This window comes from Azolla caroliniana, unplaced genomic scaffold (assembly GCF_043228905.1).
Source record: "Azolla caroliniana isolate FFs.n. ecotype wild unplaced genomic scaffold, voAzoCaro1.0.p SCAF_278, whole genome shotgun sequence".
NCBI lineage: Eukaryota > Viridiplantae > Streptophyta > Polypodiopsida > Salviniales > Salviniaceae > Azolla > Azolla caroliniana.
Window position 1 is genome coordinate 14,603 of NW_028230713.1, and position 19,312 is coordinate 33,914.

A 19,312-nucleotide genomic window follows, 5' to 3' on the forward strand; every position below is an offset into this window, starting at 1 on the left:
CTTTTGAATTTAACTAGGGATTTTACACCATTTCAAATTTAGTGCCTTCAAAATTGGGATTTATAGGTGGTGATTTTATTTAATTTTCTAGTCCATGGAATGATTTTCCTCACATTGAGTGCAACATTTTGTATCCAAAAATTGGGAATCATTTATGTTCTTTTATTGAGTGTTTGGTGTAATGTTTCCAAATATAAGAGGTTCAACAACATTGTATTAGGAATTTTGTTGCATGTATTTTATCCTCCAATTTTTTAGATACCCACTCACTAAGTTTGACGTGAGAGATTTCCACCCTATTAGATATCTAAGGTGACAAGTTACAACTAATCATACAATGATGTCCTATCCTTCTTGACCACCTTAACCCTAACACATATTGTTTTGTATACATAAAATGAGGACAAATGTGTGATATTACTCTCAACCTTGAAGCATTTGAAAACATTTTTTATATATGTTTTGTCTTACTAATATTTTCATGATTAAGTGTCAAAAACACGACATAGGCATCTATGAGAGCTTGAACAATACATGGTTTCTCTAATGGTAACCTCAATCCAAGCAATTTTTGCTCCACAACCATATTGTGTAATTTGACAAGAATAAGATGTGTCCCAATATTGAGTAGTAGGGGACTAACTAGGCATCCATGTCTAATTGATTTGCAAATAGAAATAGGTTGGGTTACTCCTCCAATAAACACCATATGTGAAACAAAATTCACCCCTAATGTGTATATCAACTTAGATGTATGATCACCAAAACTATATGAGACATTAATTAATTTATAAACAACAAATCCAATTTATCATATGCCTGTCAAGATCCACTTGTAAAACACTAATTCTTATTTAGTTTCTTTTGCATAACCAATTGTCATTTGAACATTCAAAATGTTATGTAAAATATCTCTTCTTGATAAGAACTTATATTTAGGATTATGAATTATAGAAGGCAAAAATGTAATCCATTGGCCATCACTAAATCTTGTACATTACCCCCATAATGGAAATAGGTCTCCATTGAACAAAGCAAACTAGAGAAGGGACCTTTAGCCAAAGCTTATCAAACCAATCTTCCAAGGATGAGGCATTTCCCCTTATTGTAAAAGGCTCCTTTACCTTAATAAAGAGTTCATTTGTTAATACATCCTACCGAGGACTCTTATCATTAGCAAGATGTGACATGACCATAGTTCCTAATATTCGCGTACGTCCAATTTACTGGACGTACGCGAACGTTTGCAAACGTACGCGTATGATACGCGATATTCGTTTGGCTTTTTTTTTTTTTTTGACTTTTTTTTGGGTTTTTTTTTTTTGATATTCATAATATTTTGTGAATAGAAGTGACATCTGACATACATACACACACACTCTCTCTCTCTCACACGAGAACTGACAGATTTTCTCTCTCTACAAAATCTAGATATCTAATATACATATTACATACTCCCTCACACAGACAAAACCCATAGCTCCTCTCTCTCTCTCTCTCTCTCTAGAGTCTAGATATACACTCAATCACTGTCTCCTCACACATGCAAAACAGGGCTTCTCTCTCTAGACCACACACTCTCTCTCTCTCTCTCTCTCTCTCTCTCCCCCTCACACACACACACACTATGTACACCATATACACCATATGTATATATAATATATCTATGTACCGCGTATGGATTTCAATCATACTTGGAGCCTTTTCACGTATGAGTATGATACGAATATTGGCGTTTGAGTATGACACGAATGGGACGTATGGCTAGAACTATGGACATGACATGTCCCACCTCATCCTTTGAAATATCAACATTGTGCGATACATGGTTTTTTGCACCTTCGAAAAAAACATATTTATCCTTTTCATTATCATCATCAATACACTTGTACATATTGTATATTTCACATATTTCTTCACAATTTCTTGAGGATTGAAACACATCATACCAACCTCCACTAACATTACAACATTATGTCTTTTATGTGATTCATGAAGATCATGAACAAATTATTTGATTGACAATTAGCATCTCCACTTCTTTTCTTAGATGATGTGGTCTACCTTGTTGATAATTTTTCATTGTAAGATCATGTATTGAAAAAATTAATATCTCTTAATATCCCATCAACTGTGCATCACTTTCCCAATAAATTAACAATCTTACATTTATCAAGAAGATTAACTGTGAGACTTAATTTCTTTCTCATTCTAAAGGCATGATGAATTCCATAAAATCTAGTTAACTTGCAAACATTCGTAACAAATACTTCCCATGTTTCATACCCATTAAACTGAATATGATAAGCAAAAATATAAGCACGTGGTTGTTATATGAAATGTAAATCATTCGACTATGTTGTCTTGGTCATATTTTGTGTGTATAGATTGTATATACGTTATGTATGCGTATGAGTTTTATGACTCTATTGCGTATTACATATGTTATTACATTATTTGCAATTGATATTATATAAGTGTAATATGTGACGTGTGTCATACATGTATGAAGTCAATACCTCAATTCCGTATTGCATAGACTTTTATTTTTTGGATGTTGGGTGTGTGTAGAGTTCACAAGCCTCGATTACTTATCTCGATTACATCGTCATTGGTTTATGTTTTTGTTAATGATTCTTTAATATATATATATATGTATATGTATATGTATGATCACATGTATATGTATGTTATCTTATACATGTCGTAAATATGTAATATATATGTTAGGAATATGTTACATTATATTAGCATGTCAAATGGTGTCCTTTTTTAGGTTAGGATCATGGTGGTCATTATCAATCAGCAACGGTTCAACTTAAACCGAATTGAACCACGAATACGTGGCTTAACGGCTTAACCGTTTAAACAGTTCAATTCGTTTCAGTTTGAGCCTTTATCTACTTAATGGTTTCTCGTTTAAATAGTTTGAAACCGTGGTTCAAACGGTTTGAGAGTTTAGGATTGACCTTGATCATTTTTTAAATATTCTTTTGAACTTTTTAAGCCTAATTATAATATTTTAAGAAAAAACTTTAAATTTTGAAATATATAATTTTTTAAATTAAAATGTGAAAATTTGAATTTTGACCTAACTTGAAAACTGAAATTGAACCACAAACCGTGGTTTTTACGGTTTGAGAATCTCTAAAACCGTTTGGTTTGAGCTTGATTTTTTGTAACAATTTGATTAAATGGTTTCGGTTTAGTTTGGTTTAAGTTTCAAAATTTTTAAACAATTCAGTTTAAAATTATTTCAGTTGGACACTCTCGAACTGAACTGAACCATTGTCGATTGTTAGCGGTCATCTTCACATTTTTGTGGGGAAGGCATAGTCACCATCCTTTTTTAACAAAATATTTGCTATTACCCTTAGTTGTTGTATGTAACAATTAAGCAAGCATGGGCACAAGGATGTGCGTGCATGAAAGATGCCTCTAACACGTGGTCACACAACCATTCCTCACCTATTTGAGGGGTTAAGGGCAATTCATAAGGTGGCCTTTATGAAACTTGCATCCAATATCCCACACTCGTTGCATGATTACAAGGCCACCACGAGACCATCATTACAAATGGCATTCATGATGACCATGTAATAGGCCACATGGGCCAATTGCAAAAAAGAGGGTTAGTGCTGGCTTGGCCATTAGATTGCTTTCTTATTGTTTGCCGTTGTAATGACAAGACCTGAGGTTGGGTAATGTACGAGCATAGTTTTCTAGTCATAATGGGGCGAAATAAAATAGAAAAGGATTGGGGTGCAAACGTTTTTATCTCATAGAAATTAATATAAAAATTAATTAATTATATGACCATTTTGTTACCCATAGAGTCTTTGTGTGAAAGGCATTGTTGTAAGCATAGTATGTAAAATTCGTGTTTGTCTACCATATCATTCGTTTTCCTACGTTGGAAAACGAACACGAATGATATTCAAATATTCGTGTGTTTTTTTTTTTCCTTTTTTTTTTGTTTTTTCCCTCTTTTTTCCCCTTTCCCCCCTTTTCCTCGGGACATTAATGTAACGTTACGCTCTCCTCTCCTCTCCCACCTAGCCTCGAACGATTTGTTGCTTGAACGATCTGCATACCAACGAGATTCAACTATATTTAGGGTTAATAATAGGGTTTAAAGTTGTTTAAATTTTAGGTCATAGTATGTACTATGTAGTATGTGCTATGCAGTATAGAAATTTATATAATTGTTTTGTAATTTCTTTGAAATTTCTGTAATTTCTGTTATCTCTTTGTAATTTCTATCATTTTTGTAATTTCTTTATAAGTTTTGAAATTTCTATATCATTTCTTTGTGATTTTTGTAAATTTTCTTTTATTTGTTCTATAATTTCTGTAATTATTCTATAAAGCTTGTAATTGCTTTAATTTTTCTATAATTTCTATCATTTTGAAAATGAGAGCCTCACCAATGTGATGGCTTATCTTGATGATGATTTTGAAGATGAGGATGATGATTTTGAAGATGATGATATCACCTTGAATGAAGATTACGAATGTTCATTTTGATGTAACACCTCATTGAGAATATTTTTGAAGACTAGGCATTTTGGATAGTTGTTATTAGAATTTACGAAAAAAAACATATTGTTATTAAGAAGGTAATGTGTTTTTTTTTTGCAATTTAAAAAAAAAATTTACCATGAAAAAATCTTTACCTTATAGTAAATCATTTATCCAAAAGTATGATATTTATCATTCTTTGAGGGTGTTTACCATTCTCGACCACGAATGCACGAAAAAATGGTACGTATGGTTCATACTATGGTTGTAACTTGTAAGTGTATGTGTAATGCGCACAAGAGTGAGTAAGCAAGTTCATATGTGTATGAACACATGCACATGTTTGCGCATGTATGTAGTCTGTAGATATGAAAGAGTGTGAGTGAATTGTGTGTGTGAATGGATAGATGGATATGCACCCCTATGTATCTTATTGATGCATACCCTCATTGTACTATTTAACCCCATATGGTGCATGCATGAATGAAAAACAAAAAGTTCTATCTTTGACATCTCTCCCTCTCTCTCTGCTTCACGTTCAACCCCTTGGGAGGGGGGTGGAGCCATTCTAGGTTCCACCCGCCACCCCATTATCACATGGCAACAACCATTCATAAACAATTTTTTGGCGACAACAACGGCGAACCACCTTTGGAAGAAGACGATGAATTATACGCAGTGGCGGCAATGTGCGAGAGAGCGGTCCCTCACACTCAACCCCTATGGAGAGGGGTAGAACCATTCTAGGTCCCACCCCCTACCCCATTATCACATGGTGATAGCCACATTCAATATGATCAGCCCATTTGGTTAGCTCAAGTGTTTAATGTCTTTGTTCTTAAGTTTATGAGTTCAAATGTGACTAAGACCAAACAACAATATTGTTATTATGACTATAAAACATGTTTAAACTTTAGGTGTAAGTGCAATTCAGACTCTTCGTTATAATATATTAAATTCTTAGAATACATGTAGAATACATATGCTAAATATTCTAAATTGTTTTAAAATATATGTAGAGTACGTATTTTATAGATAAAATATGTTAAATACTTAGAATACATGCGCCATACTTTAAATACATGTAAAATACGTTAAAAATTTCTTAAAATTTAAAGTTTTTTAAGCAAATAGTAGTTGTTATGTTTTAACTTTTTGGAAATTTTAAATACTTGTTAAATATGTATAAATTATAATACGTCGAATACTTACAATACGTAAAATACTTAGAACACAAAATATATGAAATATTATACCATGGCAGTTCTAAAATGTAGAATATGGTCAGAATACTTCAATGTATTCTAAAATGTAGAATACATGTTATTTACAACTATGATTGGTGGGCATAAAGATTAAGTTTATTTTTACCATTTTTTCGTGTATAAACTATTCATGAGGCTAACAAACATGGTTGAGCATCTGGGAACTACCATGGAAAAAGTCAATATAAAGTTTAGGACAAGTCATTTATTTCTCACCCCCATGGTTTTTAAACACCTTTGTGTTACCATAGTTACTTGATTGTGAACCTCATCTAATACATCTAAAGGGGTCCTACGTGAGATCAAAATATTGATTAATGTTTTTACATGGATTTTTTTGCATCATGACATTTGTTATGCCTATTTGTTTGACCCTGTCCTATTTTTTGCCATATATCATATTTTTATGGCTCATAATAATGACCATCCAATGGCAACCTCTCAAGCAAAGGGGATTCAAGGAACTACTCTTGTGGCAATCCCAATTGAGGCATATTTTTTACAAATACAAAAAATTCTTAATTCTACCTTGAATGAGATTTCCGAACCCCCGCAATCTCATGGAGCTCTTGAAGCATGTGTCATTAGTATACAACAAGATGCTAATAGTTTGGACAAATGTCAAAGTAAACCATCATTTATCATCAAGCCATTTACGAGACAAAAAAATGGGAGAATCGAATAAGCAATCTACACGTGACTTGGCAGATAGGAGTCTCATTTTGAGCTCATTCCAAGTTGGATAGTACAATTTTTACAATCTCCACTTGTACCAAAGCAACACAAGCACTAGTGAGCCTCTCGAGGATTATGTTCACCATGCTATAACCCAAACTTAAAAATCGGGTTTGGAAGAGGATAGTTAATTGCTTGTTTTGTCAATGGATCGTTAATTCAGACCATCATTCAATAGTGCATAATAAGGATCCAAAATCCTTCAAAAGAGGTCATTGAAATTGTTCTTCATTGTCCACACACTTTGAAGAAGGACCATAATAAACCTGAATCAACCAGGACCAAGCAATCACAAATTGCTAGGAAAACACAGAAGACCTAACGAATTCCTGGATCGTGATTTTAAGTGACAAAATCAATTTTGTGTGTTTTGAAAAAAGAAGGGTCACACAAAAGAGCAATGTTGGAAGCTCCAACACAAAGAGCACAACAACAAACACAAAGTTGCAAACAATAAAGGTTAGATTCTTGAAGTTCTTGAGATCTATGCACATCATTGAAGTTATTGTAAATGTACTTTCCCTCACCATGTATTTGGACCCAATGATTTACTACATACAAATGGGTATATCAATGGATCTCCAATACCGTTCTTGTTTGGTTTTGGAAACTCACATAATTTCTTGACTAGTCGTTGGGTTTAGATATTGGTATTTCAATTCACCATATGTGATTACACCTATAAGGTGCACTTGGCTAATGGAATAGTGCAATACATCAACAAGGCGATTCATTCATTGGTAATTTACATAAATAGTTATGTAGAGTAAGTAGATTTCTATGTAATGAATCTTCATACCGCCAATGTAATATTGGGTTACCTTTGGTTCTTTAATAAAAATTCATCTTTATCTATTGATTGGGTTCACCATTCAATAACATTTATACTAAATGATTGTACCAAATTTATTCAATGTGTTAAAAAATAATCTCCTTATGTCATTTCCTTGCACTTCGCAGAATCACTTGTATGCATCAATGGAAAATTTCCTCCCATCGATCTCATTAGCCTAGAGTCCGAACCAATGTATACCCTTTTGGTGGGAAATCGGGTAATGGCAATTGTCAAACACCTTCGAGCTACTAACTTACTTCTAACTTGCTTAACTTTGTCAATTAGTGCTTAGTCTCTCTCTCTTTCTCTCTCTCTCTCTCTCTTCAAAAAAGATTTGTTTTATTTTTACTTTTGATGACTAAGTACACATCCCATTTTGTCGTAACTAATTGTATCATGGACCAAATTTGTTCTTAGAAGACGTTATTATATCTTTTTTTCTTTCTTTCTTTATGTGTATGGTCATTTCAGGTCAGAGAATTTGAAGGTATATCAGAAGTAACAATCAGCAACGTTTTAGTTTGAACGGAACTGAACCACGAAACCATGGCTTAACGGCTTAATGGTTTCAACAGTTCAGTTTGGTTTCAACAGTCAAAAACTGTGGTTTAAACGATTTTTTTTTAAAATTGTTTTTAAACAATCTTTTCATTTTTAGACCTTATTCTCACATTGTAGGAACATCTTTAAAATTTTAAAATAATGAAATATTGTAAATTTAAAAAATTAAACTTTGACCTAAGTTGAAAACCGAAACCAAACCACAAAACCGCGGTTTGTACGGTTTGAAAAATGTTTAACGGTTTCATGGTTTGGTTCAGGTTAAAGAAAAAAAAAACAGTTCGGTTCCAAACCGGTTCGGTTTGGACCCTCTCAAACCGGAACCGAACCGTTGCTGATTGTTAATGGGAAGAGGAGGGGGCTTTTCTTTCTTTCTTTCAAGAATCTAGTTAAAACCCAAAAGTAAGAGCAAATCTTTGCCTAATCATAATTTACAATATTCTTAAAAATAGCCTCTCGTCTCTCGTCTCTCTCTCTCTCTCTCAGGAGTCAGGTTTTAGTTAGGGTTTAGCAGTAGACGACGAAGAAACAGCTATGGATGATGGAAGTATTGACGCCTTGCGAGAGGTCCTGCAGGACATGTCCAACACTGTCGACCTCCTTTCATCAGGTTCCAAGAGTGGAGATGCTCTCATCCTCTTCCTGGAAGATGTCCTCCGAACCATAGAAGCTTGGGCCGCTAAATACAACGTAGGCCTTGAAGACACGGATATGGCGATGGAGTGTCCGAAGCCGTTTGTTCAGGATGCTGAAGGGGGAAGAAATGCTATGGCTTTTCAGGTGCCTGAAGTTGCCAGAAACAGTGGAGGTTACCAGGATGAAAGGACAAGAGACTTTGTGGATTATCAGGATTCTGAAAAAGTAAGAAACGATTTGGCTGAACACGACTCTGCAAAGTCAAGAAATGCAACTAATTTTGAAACAGGGACTTCTCCGCAGTATTCAAAACTTTATCTGGATACTGAGGCAGCGAGAAACAGTACTGTACCATTTCAGGCTTCTGAAGAAGCAAGAAACGCAATGGAGTATCCAAACACTTATCAGCATTCTCATGAAACAAGAGAAATTATGCAATATTCAAAAGCTTATCAGGATTCTGAAGCTAGAAATGGCACGGATTACCCTGAAAATGAAACAAGAAATCCAAATAGTCATGCGGATCTTCATCCTATTCCTAGCAGCTATGGAAACACTTTTTCCATGCTTAAGAATGATCATCATTCTAATATTACTTCTCGTGCTAGCTTAGCTGTTGATGCTTGCCAAACGATAGATCAGCTGGAATTGGCTCTTGATCTGGACCAAGATGTGCATGTGAATGTTAATGAATTGATGGATTTAGCTGATCAGAGAATAATGCACTCCAATGATGGAAATGAAAGTGAAGGAGAGAGCTTTTCATGGGAAGTTCATGAGCACAAAGGAGAGATTCAGTTTAGAGAGGAAAGGCAAGGTGCGTTTGGAGCAACAGAGCAAGAATTTTCTTTTCATGACAATAGAATGGATTGCATAAACCAATCATCATGTGAAATGCATGTGATCAAGGAAGATGATAGTGTGATTCAAAGGCAATCTCATTTAACGTCCAGTGTTGACTCAAGTAATCCTTGTGTGGAGAACATGATTTTCAAATGTGATAAAGATCATCTGGATTTTTCTTCACCTAGTCACATGCCAAAGAACCGTAAACTAGATATGGCATCTCATTACAATGTAAGGGCACAACCAAAGGCTTACGAAGGAAGAAGAGATGCAATGAATTCATCGGATTGGCTAGATAAAAGTAATGATAATGAAACCCATCATAATGTTATGGATTCTAATTTAAGGTGAGTTTTTGAGCTTTATGGAATGATCAATAAATATATTTCAGAGCTTTTATCTACAAACGATTCATTTCTGTTGCCTCACAGATGAAATCAGATATACTTCCTTTCAAGCCACTCAATCAAAAATTTGGACAATTCAAATTTTAAATCAAGGTTAGTTCTACATTAGGACGTACTGGTAATAGGTTGCCTCACAGATGAAATCAGATATACTTTCTTTCAAGCCACTCAAACAAATATTCACTCAATCAAAAATTTGGACAATTCAAATTCTAAAATCAAGGTTAGTTCTACATAAGCACGTACTGTTAGTAGGTCACCTGTGATAGGTAAGGTAATGTTTCAACATCCTAGTTCAGGGGTAATCTAGTTTTTTGGATGTGAAATTTAGTCTTGTGTGTCCAAAATCTCAACATTACTCTTTTCATCAATTTCTCCTCTTGAAGTTCTACAGCCGAGTTCGTTGATTGTATATCACAACATTTCAGTGCTACTAGCTTAGTTTTATCAGGGGAAAAATCATTTGTTGCTGAGTAACAATGGATGAGTGCAAGATGAAAAGGCTAGGTGTATTTTGAAAAGTTGTGATCAAAAGAGTCCGTTGTCGCTATGAGAAATAGGATATGTAATCATGTCCTCTTCAGAGAGCATGTCTATCGCACTTGTCTTATATCAATTTTGAATATTTACTCTAAATAATCAAAGAAATATTGGAATATGCCTCAAAACACACTACATGAGAGGTCAATAGATATGTAGAGTGTGAGGAAAGTTCATCAAACCTTTCAATGTGCTATCCTAACCTCCAAGGAATTTCCACACAAGATGTCCCAACTCCGGCTTGAAAAACACTCATTCTAAATGTCTGAAAACCTTGCAAATGCCAGAAGAATAGATATTGTGGATTGACTACATGAGTAACTAATCATGTCTTTGACTATTCTTGTGAGAGAACCTGGATAGGACCATTGCGACTTGGTATGGTCTATTTGAGCACCTATCAAGCTCAGCCCTCCTAGGATGACCAGGCTGGTTAGGATAGCCCTTCGGTTGTGTCAAGGAGTGAGTGCTGTGTGAAGAGAGTTGATGCATTGTGAACATTTTTCCAGCCTGCATAAAAAGGAAAGACACATTGTTGTGAAATATATATATCCATAAGTTAATTTCTGTATCATTTTATGATGAAAACATTAAATAATATATACTTGGGCCTCAAAAACGATTCTCTGATTGTTTGGGATACATTCCTGTCTTTTGACAAGATCAGTAATTCATAATCATATGAGATAGCTGAGTATCATCCCCCCAAGGTTAACGCAGGGAATAAAAATAGAAATGTGCGACTCAAGCATCTTCATCACTATGGTTTTTTGGTGGGGTCAGTGTTATGTGTGAGGGAGGACAAGAAGATTTTAATATCATAGGAGCTATCATTCAATGATCCTCTTTCCAAGTTGCAAGTATGTAGTAATTGCTAACTTGTAAAAAGTTGAGCTCAATTTCATTTGTGTTATGTATTACATGAATCTTGCAACCTGATTTCGTTCCACCTTGCCAACTTTACAAGGTGAATATACATGATGATGACTTCAAGTTTGTTGCTGGGTGTCATTGATTGGAATGTTGTAATGACAATGTTAATGGGCCCAAAAAGTATGGCAATAATTTGTTGCACAGGTTTTACTACTAAAGCCAATGAAGTTTCTTTTCCAAAACCAAAAAGGGGGTCTAGCACGTAATATGGGATAATTGACACTCCTCTATATCCCTTCGCCTTTATTTGTCCCTGAATCGGAATAACAGGCGGCAATCTTGATGAATCACTGGCAAGAAGATACTTTGCACTTTTCTTTCCACTTTAAAGCAGCAATCTTTAACACCTGTTCATCCTTAAGTAAAGTTGCTAAACTCGTAAAAAGTTGAACTCAAATAGATTTGTGTCATGTAGTACATGAATCTTGCAACCTGATTTTGTTCCACTGTGCCAACTTTATGTCCATTATAGTTTCTCCACTTTTACAAGATGAATACATGTTGATGACTTCAAGTTTCTTGGTAGGTGTCATTGAATTGAAAAATCTTCAATGACAATGTTGAATGGACCCAATAAGTATGGCAGGAATGTTTTATAACACCTGTTCATCCATAAGTGAAGTAGCATTGCCTTATCTAGAAACCCCAACTACATTTCTTAAGACTACTTGCGTTATGAGGTTTTTTAAGAAGTTAGATCCCTGAAAAATCAAGCTGAAGAGAAATCAAGAAATTCAATTTGCTCTTCTGCTCCCAACAGATTAAAATCTTTAATACCGTAGATTGAACATTAGCACTTCTTTTAAATTACTGTATACATGGTTTTTTCCCAAGTTTAATGTCTTATTGTATAGAGAATTGATCATTGGTTTTCATTTGTTAACAACTCATAAAGAACATACAAATTATGAATTCCATCTGAGTTTCTAAAAAGTTTCAGATATTATGACAGGCTGGTGATATTATTCTCTCATGTTCGTGGCTTTATAAATGGCATTTATGGGGAGCAAAGTAAAATTACCTGATTACGGAACTCAAAGGTGCTGAACTGAATTAAAATCAAACTATCACTGGTCATATTATGTTAGAAGGGCACTGTTTTCAGTTGCATGAGTTATTCTTTTGACACTGTTCAATTTTCAGTTTGTGCGTTTTGTTTTCCATTAGTGGAAACAAATTATGTTTGTTGCTGGGAACTCTTTTAGCAACAGAATATTGACTTTTTGGGTTTGACAAAAGTGTTGTTTGGGAAGCATTGAACAAGAACTCCAGGTTGAAGCCCAAAAAGTATTACAGGTACAGCATTTTCAGCTTGACGGCTGGTAATTATTTGCACTTCCCTAAATCTTTATTTTTTAAAGAGGCTATTATCAGGCCTTACACATTTGAAAATGGCACCAATAAATGAAGCAGTTTTACACAAGGCATGGGTCAGGCACACAATGAATTGTGCTTGTCATCATGAAACTCTATTATTGAATTTGATTTAAATTTCTTAGATGGCAATTTCTCCATGTAAATAAAATTGGAACTGATTGAGGAATTTTCCGTAGTTCACTTTTATTCTTACCTCTACCATGGATTTTTTGGGGTTGGATTGTGCAATCTCCATGTGAAATTTTTGTAGGTTGATTTTGATAGAAGTTTGTTTTACTGTGATTTAGCTTTTAGGATCTCTCTTGTGATGTGTATTACTTCGTTTAATGCATTTACACATAGCAGAGTTATGTTCATTTTTTGTGGGTTTCACATAACATTGATCCTTACCGCAAATGGTATAAATTAAGATCAAACTGCAAGTGGTCCACGGCGGCCACCATTGCTTCTGTAAGCTTGCCCCCTCTCATCTTGAAACTCACTTGCCGCCCTTTCATGTCAGGTTCACCTAAGATGTTGTGGATCAAGGGGTTTAAGAATGAGTGACAGCTGAGGTTTGCAGTGACCGATCCGGCCTGGTTACCAGAGTCCGTTTATTGAGCACACAAGCTTGCAAAATAGTATCTGATCTGGCTTCGTCACTGAATTCTGAAAGATGAGTACACGGGCATCTTAGATGCGAGTCAGTAAGCGTAGAATAAAGGAGAGAAGGATGACACCTTTTCATACACAAGAGGTAGAGAGTCGATTGTTCACACGAAATGAATAGACCAGTACAAAGAACACCCACACCCCAAATACAACAATGCCAAGTAATTGATTAAAGACAGACAAAATACAAAGAGATGGCTAAAGGCCAGAAAACAAAGCTCGGAGCTCAACAAACATGCTTTGGTGAGCCTCTATTCGGGAGCAAACGGGCTACTTACGTGAGCAAAGGCCTCACACGAACTAACCGAATAGCCAGAACGGAAAACCTAGAGAACATGACAACATGACTTCACAAATAGACAACACCTTTCCCTTCCAAAACAATTGATCCCTAAATAGTTTTCCTCTCCTCCTTTTATAGCTCAAGGAGGATTGGTTACATCAGTAGTTCTCACAACCATTTTTCTTATAGATTTACTTAAATCCCTCCCATCTCGTCCTATTATTCCTCCCCTCTTTTCAAGGGCTCATAAGTGCTAACAAAGCTATCTTCTCTTGTGGCACTTGATACCATATATGGCTTGAACCACCTTGCGAATTTTTGCGTCAATCAGTGTTGGTTGTCAAGGCTACTATCATGGACCAACACCCAATCACCTTCTTCAATCTTCCTCGATCTAAGTCGGTGCATCCGATTGAACCGTCCCTTGTTCTTCATTCATGCCTCCTTCACCCTCTCCCTTGCTCGCTCCACGCCCTCCAATAGCCTCTTGAGTTGTCGAATTCGTGCAGCCAATAGCTCCTCCCGATTCTTCTCGTTCGCCCAGTCTATTGCCATCCACAAGGTGATAGTCCTTTCTACCGGCATGATTGGCTTTTGTCCGAACATGAGCTCGGCCAGCATGTACCCCATTATCAAACTATGTGTAGTTCAGTCGGCCCACAACGCATACGACAAGAGTCCACACCTCCATGTATAATAAGGAGAGAACACCCTTATACAGAGTCCAACTATTATAATAAGTACTTAACATTCTTCAATAGCTCCACACCTCCATTTACAATGTGTTAGGTCACTACAAAGTCTAGCTAGAATAAGGAGAGAACACCCTTATATAGAGTCCAACAATTATAGTTTATATGAGCTAGAGTGCTATGGTCCTTTGCCAAATGTGTGTGTGTTGACATTTAATAAAATAAATTGGGCCGGGTTTGTAGTTTCCCATCATGTTAAGGCATTATCAATGTGGTATTGGTGATGTCGAGTTTCTAGCCCCTTGCCATGTTATCTACAAGGGCGATGAGGCAACCATTTGCCACATTGCAACAAAGGTAGTAACGACTAGTCAAAAACAAGGTCTCCTTCCATAGTGATTGTTGTGTACTTGGCCAAAGCCAACATTGGGTGTAACGATATACATATACATACACACACACACCACATTGTTGGTGATGATGCATGTCACAAACACCCTCATCCATGTTGATATCGAGATAGAAACACTACATTAACAGACACGTGGATATACAAATATCCACACAAACTACAATATTTACATAGGGTGAACATCATATGCATGTAATGGAAAGGAAGAAAAAAACAAATACATAACAAGAGAGAAGGGAAGAATATTGAAAAAAACAAAAGAATAGAGAAACGAAGATATCAACGCTCTCAAGTTGCTTGCCCCTTGATAAAAAAAGATGCACTCCATTAACTGCTCCCGAGCTAGGAATAAACAAAAAAGGAACAAGCAAACACAAGAAAAGAATAACCATGCTTGAATAGCAACTAAATAAAGCTTAGTTAACGTTTAAGCAAACCACCCAACCAACCCTTAGCGAAGGTGACAGATAGATATGAGTCCCTCGTTAGCATTCCATTCCACCGAGTTCATACATGCATCGTATATTGGCTTTGATAGAGGAAGAATGTGTGTCTAAAGCTAGATCTTTGCCAAATTGTCTTGAAAGTAAGTATGAAATATGCTAAGAATTAGGTAATTAAGTACGGGATAATTAGTACCTAATTATGTAATTAAGCTAAGCAGAAGATTAAGTGATATGTGTGTGTATGTGTGTGAGAGGAAGATACACTTATGAACAACGACAAGATGGGGGATGAGTAACTATATTAAATTAGCATCATCATCATCATCAAAAATACCCTCAATGAGGTATATATACATCTCATGTGCAAAGGTGCACATGTGTGAGTAGAATATAGGTACAACCGTGTAAGTCCTATATTAAATGACCTTGGGAGTGGAGGATCTAGAATATCCTACTTAAGTACAAAGATCCTATTTAAGGCATTATAGTCAACACTTCTAACTAGATTCTATCTAGGTAACTACGAAGTTACATGGTTGACCAACTAACAAAACTAAGTTGAGCTTGATCTCTCAACACGCCCCCTCAAGCTCATATGTGAGGTGTCTGACATCTGCTTTGGCTTTCGTCGACTTTGTGTGCTTCTGTCCGGCCTTCGGCTTTCTTTGGCCTTTCTGAGGCAATCTCAGTTCCTCCCCCTCAAGCCGGTGATGAAGGCTTGTAGAGTGTGGGTGAAGACCGACTACTTCCACCCATCGTGGGTTATGAGCCACTTCTATAGGGCTCTCGGGGCTTCCTTCCGACAAGGAGCTCGTATGGAGTTAGTTCATGCACTCCATTGGTGGTGCATCGATTCATGAGATAGATGGCCCAATAGAAGTTCGACATGTGCTCTTCATGTAACATGGCCCGTACTACCTCGAGTATTTGCCGATTCTTCCTTTCAGCGACACCATTTTGTTGGGGTGTGTGTCGGCATGAGAATTCTCTTCGAATGCCTTCACTTTGGAGGTAGGAGGTGAATTAGTCGAAGAAGAAATCCTTTCCTCCATCTGATCGTAGGCATCAAATGTGCTAACTGATTTCTTTTTCGACTTGCCATTTGAGCTTTTGGAAGTGGGAGAACACTTCACTCTTCTTCTTCATCAGAAAGATCCACATGTAGCGAGAGTAGTCGTCGATGAAGGTGACGTAGTATCGGCATCTGTCGATCGTCGGTGTTTGAGACGATCCCCATACATCCGAGTGTATGATGTCAAGGAGGCCTTTGCTTGCATAGCTCTCCTTCAGGAATGAGAGTCAATGTTGTTTGCCGAGTTGACACGCTTCACATATTCGGTCGACTCAAATGTTGGATGTCCGATGACGACTCCCTTTGTTTGCATAGCTCGCAACCGTTGGAGGTTTATGTGGCCGATTCTCTTGTGTTACAACTCGATGCTTGTCTCGGTTTTGAGACCTTTAACATACATGGCCGATTTCACCTCGTTTGAATCGAGGATGAACATGCGACCGTCTCTCCGTCCCTTGGCTATGAGTCGGCCATCTTTCTCGATGAAACAACCTTCGTTGTTGAAGCGGACTTGCATGCCTTGCTCCATGATTTGGCCAACTGAGACCAAATTCTTCGTTATTGTGGGCACGTGCAAAACATTCTAGATGCAAGTTTGCTCGCCTTCTTTCCCGAATGGGACATTGTCGATGTGTCGAATGGGATGTGTGGTGTCGTCTCCTGTCTCTATGAAGCCGGGTCGGTTCGGCGTTCTTATGTCACGAATCCATTCTTGGTGTGACGTCATATGATGCGAAGCGCCGGAGTTGACGAACCACACGTCTTCCGAGTTGGAGGTGCTTGTGGAGTTGGGGACCGACATACATTTCACTTTATGTCTCATCATGAATAGACCATCATAGTCATCATATTCAGAGTTGTTGGCATAGTTTGTGAGTTGTCGGATTGTCGAAGCCGACTCGCTTCTCTTTTTCTGACACTCCTCTTCGCGGTGGCCGATTTTGCCGCAATAGTTGCAAGCAATGGGCCACTTTTGCCGATCTTTTTTGCCATGGAAGCTCCCCCTTCTTCCGAAGGTTCCTTGATGCCTTCCGTCTTGTTGTCAAAGGTTTGGGTCGAATCGACCTCGTCCTTGGCCACCATCTGAATTTGAGAAGAACATTTGTCCTTCTGATGTCTTGGTTTTGGTTTGGACGTGGTTCTCTTCAACCATTAGCATTGATTGAAGGTCAAAGAACGAAGGAGGGTTTTCCCTCCCCAAGATTGTCGTCATCAACGAGTTGAATCGTTGTGCAAGGCCACCCAAGCATACTTGAACCATCTCGTCTTTGTCAACATTTATTTTGATGGAGCCAAGCGAGTTGCAAATGCTCTTGATCTTGGCAGTGAAATCTGACATGGACATGTCTTTTTGCCGAATGTTGCTCAACTCTTGTTGGAGTTGAAGCTTTCGGGCAGTCGTGTTGGCGGCAAACATTTTCTTTAAGTTCTCCCACGCCTCTTTGGGCGGCTTGGCGTCTCAAATGTGGCTAAGCATGTGGTCGAATACACATATTGCCAAGAAATACATGACTCGACTTGCCGCTTGCTCCCATGTTGAGTAGTCGGCGTTCTTTGGGTTGGGCCGATTTTCTTGAGTGTCGTTGATGTAGCTCCAATACCCTTGGCTGACGAGGTATTGGGTCATCTTGTACTCCCAAGATGAATAATTGCTTCGGTCTAGCTTTTCACTAGGGAGTGAGCTACCCATTTGTGTGTTCATTTTGATGTAGTGTCTTCCTTTTTCGCTTTTCTTCCATCGATCAAGTACTCGTGCTACGTAGCGGCACTATGGTAGCGGATAGCCGAATTTTGTTGTCGGCGTCTCAAACACACAATCACAGAGTCGATTGGGCTTAGTGGATTTTCTAAACCACATGCTTTGATACCATGTTAAGAATTAGGTAATTAACTACGGGTTAATTAGCACCTAATTATGTGATTAAGTTAAGCGGAAAATTAAGTGATATGTGTGTGAGAGGAAAAGAGAGAGGAAGATACACTTATGAACAACGACAAGATGGGGGATGAGTAATTATATTAAATTAGCATCATTATCATCAAAAATACCCTCAATGAGGTATATATACATCTCATGTGCAAAGGTGCACATGTGTGAGTAGAATATAGGTACAACCGTGTAAGTCCTATATTGAATGACCTTGGGCGTGGAGGATCTAGAATATCCTACTTAAGTACAAGGTCCTATTTAAGGCGTTATAGTCAACACTTCTAACTAGATTCTATCTAGGTAACTACGAAGTTACATGGTTGACTAACTAACTAAACTAAGTTGAGCTTGATCTCTCAACCAAATAAGGTATTGATTCCCTTCAGGAAGGTAGCTAGTCTTCTTATATAAGCCCAAACCTTGGGCCTAGGCCCTTGTCTATTTCACACTTGATTTCTTTATTATTGGTGGTAAAGTAATGAAACTCTGTAAAGTTATCGCGAACCCTAGGATTGATAATAACTCAATCTTTACCCTTCATTCCTCATTATTTAGCCCACACATAAGCCTAAAGTTCTTGAACTATGATTATGGTTATGCTCATAAGTAGAGCTTTTAATATAGAGTAGTTGCCTCCCCTTCTTAGGAGAAAACACATACAATATGATATGTTTATTCGGTCCCATACGTCAAAATTCTTCTCCTCATCAACAGTAAAAAATCTACCCTAATGTAATCTCTCTCTCTCTCTCTCTCTCTCTCTCTCTCTCTAGAAAAAATACATAATTATATTGTGAAATGCACGCAAGAGATCAAAACCCCTAGTTAGCTTCTTACTTCTTACTAAATTTATAGTTTATATAAAGGTACCCATTTGGGTTGGCTTAGCTAAAAAGGGTGTGCTAAAAGGGTGCCACAAAGGAACACATGCACACCACACTTCCCCGCTGAGAGAAACAAGACATTGAGGAGCAGGAACATGAGTAGTGGCTTGTCGAATGAGGGGGAGCATATGTTGGAGATAGAGCTCCCAAGTGGCATTATCCATGTTGGTAGGTTTTGAATAGACATCAATGGACGATTCTGGTGGGGGGTGAGGGTTACGCCAATAGAGTGCTCGAAAGAGGATTAATCCATGTTGACACCTATACGGATGTATTGTAGGCGTGG

General features: G+C 37.2%; 1 protein-coding gene across 2 annotated transcripts; it reads left to right on the forward strand.

Annotated features, from left to right (window-relative positions):
• Positions 1-8,475: 8,475 nt before the first annotated feature.
• LOC147848647 (uncharacterized) lies at positions 8,476-12,848 on the forward strand. 2 transcript variants are annotated; one of them, XM_087338262.1, is made up of 4 exons: positions 8,476-9,746; positions 9,831-9,899; positions 12,232-12,319; positions 12,423-12,848. In XM_087338262.1, exons 1-2 carry the CDS (start codon positions 8,497-8,499, stop codon positions 9,832-9,834), a joined length of 1,254 nt encoding a protein of 417 aa, XP_087194388.1. In that variant the 5' UTR covers positions 8,476-8,496; the 3' UTR covers positions 9,835-9,899; positions 12,232-12,319; positions 12,423-12,848. The 2 variants fall into 2 exon arrangements, with proteins under 2 accessions (XP_087194388.1, XP_087194387.1); XM_087338261.1 differs by having other exon boundaries at positions 12,232-12,848.
• The last annotated feature ends 6,464 nt before the right edge of the window (positions 12,849-19,312 follow it).